Source organism: Myotis myotis, unplaced genomic scaffold (assembly GCF_014108235.1).
Source record: "Myotis myotis isolate mMyoMyo1 unplaced genomic scaffold, mMyoMyo1.p scaffold_m19_p_20, whole genome shotgun sequence".
NCBI classification, from domain to species: Eukaryota; Metazoa; Chordata; class Mammalia; order Chiroptera; family Vespertilionidae; genus Myotis; species Myotis myotis.
The window spans coordinates 17,174,911-17,186,017 of NW_023416325.1; the positions used below are offsets into that span (position 1 = coordinate 17,174,911).

Here is an 11,107-nt window from a genome sequence, read left to right on the forward strand (position 1 = left end):
GAGCCAGCAAAGAATAATTCCATTTATTCGGAGTGACTATAAAGACAGACGAAATAATAATAATAAAGAAAAAAAGAAAGAAAAAGAAAAACACGTCGCACTGAGGGCAAAAAAGAATTTTTTATTAATATTTCTTTTTAGAAAAGTTGATTTTTTGTGTTCTTTTTTTGTGTTTTATTGTTTTTTAGGTAAACCTCTTTCTGCTTCCCCTCCCCCACTCTGCCCACCCTCCTCTTAAAAATATAAAAATGTCCAGCCCCAGATAACTAGAGTACAATAAATAAACAGTAAACACAAAAACATACTTTATTTGTTTCTTCTTTATACAAAATAAGGAAACTAGAAGCGTCCAACTTCCAAAAAAGTATAATACTGTACATCCTGACGACCCAGCCTCCAGCCCCGGGGCAGGGAGGGGGTCTGTGGGCCAGAGCCCAGAAATCTTGGCGCCGCGCCCGCGGGGAGAGCAGGGTGGGCGAGTGGTCGAGTCTGGCCTGGCCCCTGGGGCTCAACATAACGGTCCAGGAAGAAGGGGGGCGCCTGGCCCAGGGCTGGCGGCGGTCCGGCCACCCCGCCTCCCTGGAAAAGCTGACCTTGAGCCCTAAGACTGGCCACCAGGGGGCGCGAACGCGCAAGCGGCTGTGTCTCCCAGCGGCGCCCCAGTCCAGCGCGTTTCTCGCTTTCTCTCCGTCTTCCCTCCCCGGCTGGCGCGCTCTCCGTCCATCTCTCCTCTTCTTCCTTTCGCTCCCTTTCCCCTCTCCCCCTCCAACCTCTCTCCCTTCCTTGTTGGAAAGACGGGGAAAGCAGAGTGAGGAATCCGATGACAAAACTGCCACTCGGATGGCAGCGGGAGGGACACGCCCCCGCCCCTTGGCCTCCGCCCTCTCGGGGTCCACGGGGTGGGGGTGGGGCCGGGGCCAGCGCGCGCTCCGGGTCTCCTGACCCTGCAGGGCTGACTTGGGTCCCGAGAAATCGCTCGCGGCTGCCAGGGGAGCGCGGGCGGAGGCGGGGGTCCCGGGGAGCCCGCGGGTGGCGGCGGGGGCGCTCCCCCACCGCGCGCCCAGCCCGGCGGCCGCGGCGCGTCGAATGCGGACCCGGAGGGAACCCCTGAGCGAGCCCACAGGGGCGTTTTGGTTTCGGGGACGCTGCGTCCGTCCGGGGGGCGGCCCGTCCCGGCGGCCTTACCACACGGCGGCCTCGTTGAGCTCGGGGTTGGGGTGCGACAGGGGTCCGCTGTAGCCGCCGGCGCCGCTCATGGGGAAGGGCGGGCTGGGCCCCCCGCTGAACACCTCGCCGGGCAGGGGGTGCAGCGCGCCCGGCAGGCCCGGCTCGGGGCTCGGCGTGTCCGGGTGCGAGATCATGTCGGTGAACCGGGGGTTGTCGGCGGCGTGCGGCCCGGCCAGCGGCGGCTCCAGCGCGCCCAGCGGCGTCGAGCCGGGCCCCGAGGCGGCCAGGAAGCTGGAGTCGGCGGGGGACTGCGCCTGCGACGGCGGGCCGTGCGCGAAGAAGTCGTAGTTGCCTCCGGGCGCGTAGTAGTCGCCTTGGTAGTCTGCGGGGGTCGGAGAGACGGGTGAGAGATGGGAGGCGGGCGGGGTCGGGGGTAGGGGTTTGGGGGCGCCGGGAGGGGACATGAACAGGGGGCGGGCAGCGCGACACTGACCCGGGGGGAGGCCTTCGGAGACCGAGGGAGAGGGCGGCCCCAAGCGGCGCGACGCGGACCCAGGGGCCCGGCTGCGGGGAGAGGCGGGGAGAGACAAGGACCGACGGGGAGAGACGGAGGGGCCGCCGCAGAGACTCGGAGGCGAAGGGCAGCGCGCGGGACGCGACTCCAGTCCCGAGTTCCCTGACAGATGGAGAGGCGGCGGAGAGGGGCTTAGAGTTGGAGAGAGAGAGAGAGAGAGAGAGAGAGAGAGAGAGAGAGAGAGAGAGAGAGAGAGAGAGACTGGGGCCGTGAGAGGTCAGCAGAGGACGGACGGACGGAGTGAAAGGGGACAGGAGAGGGGCCTGCGAGTCCCCAAGGCAGAGACCCCGGGATGGCGCCCCGCGCCGAGAGAGGGAGAGAGAGAGGGAGGGCGCTGAGACCGATCGTCCAGGAGGAAGGAGAGGCCGCGGCTAGAGGCGCGTGAAAGGCCCCGCGGACACCGGGAACGAGGCGGAAGGTCCGGGAGACAGACGCCCAGAGACCGCGAGAGGCGGTGCGATGTGTCCGAGGGGAAGCCCGGGACCGAGGCTGAGCGCCGGGGAGGCGCAGGCGGGATGCAGCGACCGGAGCGCACAATGCGCCGGAGGAGTCGGACCTGGGCGTCTGGGGCGTCGGTGGAGGGCAGGGGCCGGGCCGGGGGTGCGGAAACCTGGGTGCGGAAGCCAGGGCGGGCTCAGCGCCCTGCCCGTCGGCTCTGCGCCTCCGGGGGCCAGCCCTGCGCCCACCCGCCTGGAGCCCAGAAAGCGAGCCCAGCGCCGGGGAGCCGGGGAGCCGGGGAGGACTCCGTGGGCGCCCAGGCTCACTCGGGAGGGCGGCCGGGACGCCAGCAGGTGGGAGCGGGGAGCCCTCTCTTTCCAGAAACAGGCACGCGTGTGGGTTTTGCCCACAAAGTCAGGAGACACGGGACCCAGGTCACAGGCCTGCCCCAGCCCCACGAAGTCTCTCAGAGCCCCTCCCTGATTCTTCCAGAGCCTGCCCCCGCCCCCCAGGCCAGCCCCTGAGGGAATGGGTGTGGAACCCCAGAAAGGAGCGCCCCGTAGCCCCGCCCTGGCCACAATAACCCGCTTTGTGCGGCGGGAAAACCAGCCCAGGGCCGGAGTCTGCACACCCCTGCTCAGTCTCGGGGTCTCAGTCCCCGGGCGAGTTCCGGAGGCCCCCTGACACCCCTTCCCTCTCCAAACCCCGAAATCAGTCCAAACGGAGGTGTCTGGGGGCTCGGCTCGGCTCGGCGATGGTTTACGCAACAGCTAAACCGCTCGCCAATTACTTTTTTAAAGAAGCACCCATTCTATTCTCCCCGAAACTGAAGCGAAAGCTTGGAAGCGCGAATTTGGGGTCCCTAAGGGACAGGAATGGGGAGCGGCAGGGGCCCCGCTGCGAGCGGGCCGGCCTGCGAGGGCCACGGCCCCGCGCGGAGCGCGCCGCCTCCGCCCATATGGCGGCCGGGCCGGCGGTAATTGGGACAAACGCCGTCTGAAAAGGGCACAAAAGCCGCAGCTGGGGCTTTGTCCGCGCTCCCACGGGGAGCCGCCGGCCGCCGCCCGGCTCCTTTCTCGCCCGCTGCCGGTCGCCGCCGCCGGGATCTCCCAGCGCGGATTAGGCGGGCTGCCTCGCTGGGGCTCGGGGGTCCGGCACCCCCATTCCGGGGAAGAGGGGCTCGGGTGTCCAGGCCGCACTCCAGCCAGCAGACTGGAGTTAAAGGAGGCGGCAGGGTGGGGTGCACTGTCCTGGGGGACCCTAGGTTAATTACCAGGCAGGGAACATTCCGGACTGGGACCGCCCCACCAGCTCCTAGCGCCGAGATTTTGTGCGGAAGGAGGCAAAATTCGGGGGAGAGGTCTCCCATCCAGGCTGTCCTGGGCATCTGCAGCCCCTCTCCCCCAACCTGGGCCCTGCCATCACAGAGTCTCTCCCCGAAAAGCACAGCCACGAATTTTGTCCACAATTTCTGGGGACGCTGGCCAGATGGGAAGATCTAACCTTCCAGGCCCGAGGATGTGCCAAAAAGGTGTCCTTCCTGGGTCTGCCCGTGGCTGGGCTCCCGGCCCTCACCCTCTATTGCCACCAAACCCACTTTTCTAAGAGAAGTTGCCTCTCCCCAAACTGAGCTACTAGCCCCCCAACCCCCGCAGGCCTGTGATGCTGGGCCACTCAGAGCAGACCCATTAGGCATAGGCGCTCCTGGGGGCTCCCCAAATTCAGAGACTCCAGAACAGCAGGGGTGGTTTGGGAAGTGGAGGATGGTGAGCAAGTGCTGAAATGCCCGGAGTCTCCGAAAGCGTGGGCAGGGAGCTGGGATGGGTCTCCCAGGAGCAAGTACAAGGAACGGAGGAGAGAAAGAGGGAAGGAGGAGGAGGAGGGGTGACCAAGAGGAAAGTTGACCCAGCACTGAGCCTGGTAACATCAGCCACAGGACTGCTCTTTGCAAACTCACGCTACTCCCCCCTGAGGCCCCCAAAACTGAGAGCTGAGACCTGGGTTGGCCCAGTCCTTGAGCCCCCAGCTGCCACTAAACGCAGGTGTGGCTGGGGGCTGGAGAGTGGGCCTGAGTCCTGCCCCGAGCAACTGCCTGCATCTGGGCTACCAGTGCCAGACGCTGCGTGCACAGACAGACCCGCGGCCACAGAACCCCAGTGAGTACATTGGAAGCTGGAGAGCAGGCTTCGGGATGAATCCTGATCCCTCCATCCCCACCGCCAGCGCACTGCCCTCCTGTGCCCGGGTTCCTGCTGGTGCCAAGTACCCCAGGCCTGGGCAAGGGCAGGGGGAGGCTATGCATCCCGTGGGGCAGGGTGCATGTGGATTTGTAAGCGTCCAACTTGGTCTGATAGTGGAAGTGTGTGAGCCAGGGGATCTCTCCAGGTGTGTCTGTCAGTTCGTGTATCTGGGGTGGAGTATCCTGTGTGCAGTCATGCGTCCCCGAGGTCTCTGAACTCCAGTGTGTGTGCGAGGGAGTGTGTCCTGTGTGGGTGTGTGGCGAGCTGGTCTGGTGTGTCGATCTGTGCTGCAGGACGGGTGCGTGAACCATGTGCCTGATTTTGCATCCAGGAAGTGTCTGTGGGCGAGTGTGCATGTATTGATGTGTGTCTGTTAAAGTGTGTCCCTTATTGTCTTGTTTGATAGAAGGGGGGGGGGTGAGGGCGGGGAGTCCCTGGTGCAGCCAAGAGCTGGGGTATCGGCCCTGAGCTCAGCCTCTTACCTCCATAGTAGGTGTATGGTGTGGACCCCAACATTTCAGACTCGTCCAAGCGGCCCCCCAGGGGACGCATGCGCCTCGGACTCCGAAAGAAGGCGTGTCTCCGGGCGCCCAGTGCGCTTAGCTGTTTCATCCTTCGTTCTTTGGACCGCCGGTTCTGGAACCACACCTGGGACAGAGGAGGGGGCAGTGAGCTTGGTGGCAGGCATCCTCTCCTGGCCCGGACGCCCCTGCGGGGTCCTAGCGCCTCCTGCCTCCAAGACTACCCAGAGGCGAGGGGGAGGGGGCGCGGGATTAGGCCGGAGGGGTGGAGAGGGGCCTCGGTGAACCAGCCAAGGGTGAAGGATTTGGCGGACCCTTGGGGCGACTCATAAAGACTCGGGCTTCCCGTCCTCGCCCGCCCGCGGCCTGACGGCTTTATAAAGGCCTCCCGCCCGCCCGGCCTGGCTCTGGTCTGGGCCCCTCGGCTTCCCAGCCGGATTCTGGCCGTCGGTCTGTCTGCCAGCCGGCCTTGGCGCAGGGAGGAGGCCCGGGAGGAAGGAAGGTCGCCTGCTCCTCTGCTCCGGGGACAAGAGGAAGGGAGGGGTCTGTCCCCAGCGAAGCTTAGCACCCTCCATGGACGGGCAGAGGCGGGGCTCAGAGGGGAGGTGACCAGTGACTTGGGCTGCGGGTTTGACCCGCGGGCCCGGCCTGGAGCGCACCGCGGGCCGCGGGACCGGAACTCGGCGCGGAGCGGGCGCGAGGCTCCTCCGAGCCTCCCAGCTCCAGGGCTGGGCTCGGGGAGGCGGGAGGTGACCCGGCCGGGCCGCACCTGGATGACTCGCATGTTGAGGCCGGTCTCCTGCGCCAGCTGCTCCCGGATGTGGCGCGTGGGCTTGGGCGTGGCGGCGAAGGCGGCCTTGAGCGTCTCCAGCTGCTTGGCTTTGATGGTGGTGCGCGGGCCGCGCCGCTTGGTGCCCGAGTTCTGCTCCTCGTTCTCGTTGTTGGCCGTCTCCTTGTCCGACGACGTCGAGTTGTCCGTCTCCTTGGGGTCGTCCTGGAGCGGGTCCTGGAGGTCCGGGGACAAACTGCGGTCCGTACAGGATGACACTGCGGCGGAGGGAGTGCGAAGGGGACAGCAGCGTGAGCGGCGGCCCGAGGCCGCCACAATCGGGAGCCGGTTCTAGCCGGCCGAGGCCGCCGCCAGCCCCGCGGGGTTCGCTCCCAAACCCCGCGACCGCCCCTCCCCCAGGCCCGGGCCCGCCCACTCCGTCCAGGTGGGGCTGGGCCTTCGGAGGGCCCCTCTCCAGCCTTCTCAGCACTTTTCGCCTATTGCTGGGCGAGGGGGACCGCGCCCTCTGGAGAGGGGCCTGGAGGAGGGTCCAGGTGCGCTTGGGGCCTCAGATCTCAGATCCCCGCTCCCTCCTCTCCTTCCGATTAGAGTCCTCCCAGGGCAGGGAGAATAGACCAGGAGCTCAAAGGAAGCGGAAGGGAATCGCGCAGTTCCAAATGGGGAAGGCGGCGCCTGGGAAAAGGCTCCCGAATCGGAGGGCAGGGGAAGGGCTGGTCTGGTGTCCAGTCGGCCTGGTTCCCATGCTGCGCCCTTCCCAGCGCCCAGCCCGCCTCGCCCGCCTCGCCCGCGAGCTGCCCGCTGGGTGACCGGGAGCCGAGAGCTCCGTGCGGGCCGGGCAGCACCAGGGAGCAGTGCAGAGAGCGCGGCCGGGCTGGCGGAGGAGCGAGGCCCCTACCTGAGTTGAGGCTGCCCTCCTTGAGGCTGGACGAGCTCAGGTAGTCGTCCTTGCACACGAACTTGTTCTCGTCGATAACGTAGAGCTCCTCGCCCGTGGACAGCTGCTTGTTGCACACCATGCAGGTGAAGCAGTTGAGGTGGAAGACTTTGCTGCGGGCCTTGCGCACCAGGTCGCTGGGCGAGATGCCTTGCGCACAGCCCGCACACTTAGTGCCAAAGCGCCTGCAGACATAGCACAGCTCGTCACCCAGCAGCCTGATGGCCCGTCCTCGCCAGCCCCCGACCTCTTCCCACCCTCCCCGGCTTCTGAGAAGCCTCCATTCCTTCTCTGTCCAATGAGACCCCCTGCTGTTCTCCTGGGCTGAGCACAAGAAGGAGACCAATGCCCCAGGCTGTTCTTGGGGCTGGGACCGCCATGTCTCGTTCAGGTTTATTTGGACTCCACTGGGCTTAGAGCAATGGGCATAGCCTTCAGCCAAGCAGAGGACCCAGAGCACCCCAAGATGCTCCCTGTACCCCCACATCCATCTGGGATGCTCAAGGTGAACTCGCCTCTCCAGGCTAGGAAGGCTTTTGAGCCAGGCAGGCAGGGTTTGGACCCCTTCTTGGCTTTGCCTCCTGGATCCTTTGGCCTGGTTGGCGGGATCCAGCCATTGGCGGGGAGCCCTTCTGAGCAGGACCCAGGCAGAGAGGAGGGAGCCTTCTGCCCATTCCCAGCACCACCAGTGCCTAGGGCTTCCCAGTCCCACTGTGGGATGCAGCACAGCTAGTCAGGAGCCTGGGGGACCAGTGGACCCCAAGAAGCAGGGACTGAATCTCCATCCCCCCAAAATCTCTGACCCTGGCAGGCAGCGGGAAAATGAAGGCAATCCAACACCTGCCTGGCCAGCACTCGGAATGCTCAAACCCCACCCCCTGCACCCCAGTGCCTGAATTCCTGGTCTAAATCCTTTTTTTGAGCCTGGGGAGAAGGCCAGCCTCCTCCGAGTGGGAGAGGTGCAGGGACTTGGGGAGGGAGCGGGCCGGGACTTTGGGCCCCACATCTGCTCACACCCAGGCCTCTAAACGGCGAATTTGGGTGACGTTGATGTAGTGAGGGCATTAGAAGCCATAAGTCACTTTTGGCTTTATCCGGCCGCATAATTGGCCATATGTACCTTATCAAAAATCATTAGGCACTTTGCAAGCCTCGCCGCATTAGGGCCTGGGTTCTCCAGGCCGGGAGTTTACACGTGTAAAGGCGAGGCTGACATTTTCTCCTATTCAGATTCCCCAGGCCGAGCAGCTGGGGCTGGGGGCTGGGGGCTGGGGGCAGGCTTGCTCCTCCGTGTTAATCACGCCCCCTTGCCCGGGCGCCGGAATTCGCACTCACAAAGCCGCTCTCCAGGGCCGGTGGAAGCAGGCAGGGCTGAGCTGCTGCAAACCCACGGCCTTCCAGGCCACCCCTGAGCATTTCCCAGCTGGGGAAACTGAGGCCCAGAGCGGTGGTCATTCCCAGCCCGCCTGAGGGCCCCGGTGGGCGGCAAGGGGAGGTGACATGGCCCCGGACTAGACCCTGGAGGTCCTGATTGTCAGCTTGGATTTCTTTGGTACTTTTCAACATGGGAGAGAATATTCACGGAGTTGGGGTGAGGGGATGAGAAGGTAAAGGGTCCCTCCCCCAAACATCGGAGGAAACGCTCCTGGCCGAGCCCCTGGGCGCCGGGAAGCTGCTGTTTGTCCAGCAGGGCCTTGGGGCCACCTGCCCGCGGGGAGGACCGCCTCTTGGCAAATGCAGTCTGTCTGGTGGGAGAAGCCTCCAGCCACCCCGAACTTTGCAAAAATCCTTCCTCTCTCAGACTCGGGCCTGACGATTCCACCTGGAATTGCAGCCGCTGGAAGGGTCGGGCGGGGAGTAAGTTGGTCAGAGCTTCCTCCCCCAGGGAACCTCCGGTCCCAGCCCTCCGGGAGGAGCAACCGCGAGGCACCTTCCGTTTTGCTCCGCCCGGGCTGCGGCCCTTTCCTTGACCAAGGACGGGGGGAGCAGTGGCCGGCCCCTTCTAGGCTGCTGAGCCGGGGATGCGGTTTCCCCTTCCCCGGCGCCCGCGGGGCGCGCAGGCCGGGCGCGCAGGCTGCGGGCCTCTTACCTGAAGAAGTCATTTTTGCAGTAGAGCTTGCCCTCGCGCGAGAAGCACTTCTCGGAGAGGTTGGTCTTGCACTCGCAGCACTGGACGCATTTGATGTGCCACGCGCGGTCCAGCACGTTCAGCAGGAAGCGGTCGAGGATGGGCCGCTCGCAGCCGGCACAGTGCACCATCATAGCCCCGCGCCCCGGGCGGCTCGGGCCGCCTTGCCCTCCCTCTGGGCCCCCGGCCCTCGGGCCCCCACCCCCGGCCCCGCAGCTGCGCTCCGCCTCTCCTCTCGGCCGCTGCCGGGCGAGTCCGGTCCGGACCAAGACTCAGCCGGTCGAATCCTTGGGTGATCGCTGGCCTGGCGCTGGGCCGCCCGGGGCGGGGTGGGGAGCGGTGGCGTTCACAGCCTCATGCCGCGGGCCGCGCGCCCCAGCGCCGGTTCCGCGCTCCCCCCGGTGTCTCGGTGGCTGCTGGCCTCGGCGCTGCCGAGCGGCTTTCCCCGGTGGCGGAGGCGCCGGCACTTTCCCCCACTTTCAAGCGGTCCCGATCCTCATCTTTGTCTGGCCGCCGCCTAATTCGCGCATCCTTATTCAGATTTGGTGACGTGGCGCGGCACGTAGGGGGCCCGCCGGCCAATGGGTGCGCGGTGGCCATGGCAACCTCTTAAATTTATAGCATATCTAAATTGGCTACAGCGTTGCGGTCCGGACAGAGCAAAAAAACAAGGCATCAGTATTGTTGAGTATTAGCTTGTACCTGGTTCGGAAGCGAAGTAAGTATTTACCTTACAGTTGGGGGCTGAGGGCGGGGGGCCGCGCGATCTGAAACTGCCTCTCTCTTCCTCTCTCCTCACAAATATTTGGGGGGGGGGCGCCTGGATTCCTGGGCCTAGTGGGGGAAGGGACCTCTGCCCCTTCGCCACCCCTGGAACTTGCAGAAGTTGCCCGGGGTTGGAGCACACGCTAATCCGCCTTCTCTTTCCCAGCCCAGCCGCTCAGATTGGAATCCCTCTCCCGGGCGCTTCCCCGGGGTCTGCGCCTTGGAGCTGCTACAGCGCAGCTCACCGGGCCCCCAGCGCCCGGCCGGCTTCTTTTGTCATACAAGGGGCTAAGGCCCAGGTGGCCTTTGGGGGCTGGGATGGAGAGAGGGAGAGAAAAGGGGGGGGAGAGGGAGAGAAAAGGGGGGGAGAGAGAGATGGAGAGAGAGAGAGAAATGGAGGCCTTTGGGCTTGCGTATTTCCCCCCAAGCAGGCCCAGGTTCAGGTTGGGGGGAGGGGGAGACGTGTTATCTGCCCTGGTCAGGACCCCTGAATTTCAGGCCTGAGCTCCACGCCCACGGAGCTCCGAAAGAGATGTGGGGAGGAGACAGTGGAGGCGAGGGGTTTTCCTGGAGCCAGTTCAGAGGTGGTGGCGGTCACAGGTCTAGCCTTTCCTAGTCGCACCTTCAAGATCTCGGTCCAGCGGGTCTGGGCACCACACCGCCAAGGTGGGGTACACTAGCGATGGGCAGACGCTCACACACACGGGTGTGTGAGATGGGTGTGCAAGTTCTATCTCAAAGGACGCAGGAAGAGCGCTCTGTGGGGGCGCCAAGCGTCTGGGAGTGTGTGTGTGTGTGTGTGTGTGTGTGTGTGTGTGTGTGTGTGTGTAGAGGGGTGTTGGTGTGGGTCTGGGGGCAAAGAGGGGGGGGGATCAAGCCTCCTTTTCCAAGGGGTCAGCTCGGGGATGGGCACTCCGATTGAGGGAGGCCCGAGGGCCGCGGGATTTTCCGTCCCTCTCTGGAAAGCGGCTGCCGCTGGCAGGGAACGTTAGGCCTGGGCCCAAGCGCTGGAACTGCAGGGTTGTGTTTGCGCGATGACTGGACTTGGCCGTGTGTTAGGGTAGTTTACGAGTTGGTCAGTGTGTATTTTGAGAATGGCATTTTCACCTGTTTATAGTCAGTAATCAGTCACGTGAGTACAGTTTGGTGCGTGTATTCTGTGTGCATTTGTGTTTATAGTTGTGTGTGGTTCTGCTAATGCCTGTGTGCTATTCTGTGCACTCTTCATGTTTTGGCCCGTGCATGTATGTAGATGCTTACCTGTGGCCACGCGAATGTGAGGGTGTTTGCATGTGCGTGTGCATTTGTGTAGGGTTATTTGTGCACACATGTGCTAACGTCAATGTGAAAAGGACTTTTAAAAATCTGAATGTATGTGTGTGTGTGTGTGTGTGTGTGTGTGTGTGACTGAGTCTGGACGGGGGTGTGTGTAAGAGCAGAATTGTATGGGTCTGTGTTGTGTGCCCCTCACTATGTGTATCACAGGTGTGGGTGCTTGTTCGTGTAGTAGTTTTTGCTTATGAAACTCCTGTAGGTTTGGGGGGGCATAT

General features: G+C 63.9%; 1 protein-coding gene across 1 annotated transcript; it reads right to left on the bottom strand.

Annotated features, from left to right (window-relative positions):
* Positions 1 to 355: 355 nt before the first annotated feature.
* LHX5 (LIM homeobox 5) lies at positions 356 to 8,926 on the bottom strand. The gene is made up of 5 exons (XM_036354227.1): positions 8,754 to 8,926; positions 6,626 to 6,849; positions 5,710 to 5,987; positions 4,902 to 5,067; positions 356 to 1,549 (listed from the first exon to the last, which is right to left on the bottom strand). Exons 1-5 carry the CDS (start codon positions 8,924 to 8,926, stop codon positions 1,182 to 1,184), a joined length of 1,209 nt encoding a protein of 402 aa, XP_036210120.1. The 3' UTR covers positions 356 to 1,181.
* Positions 8,927 to 11,107: the final 2,181 nt, after the last annotated feature.

What these genes read in the sequence shown, in the direction of transcription:
- LHX5 (XM_036354227.1), bottom strand. Translation starts at nt 8,926, where the DNA reads ATGATGGTGCACTGTGCCGGCTGCGAGCGGCCCATCCTCGACCGCTTC. An exon ending in GGAGGGCAGCCTCAACTCAG is followed by an intron (nt 5,988 to 6,625) that starts GTAGGGGCCTCG and finishes CCTCCGCCGCAG; the next exon opens with TGTCATCCTGTACGGACCGC. An exon ending in TCAACATGCGAGTCATCCAG is followed by an intron (nt 5,068 to 5,709) that starts GTGCGGCCCGGC and finishes CCTCTGTCCCAG; the next exon opens with GTGTGGTTCCAGAACCGGCG.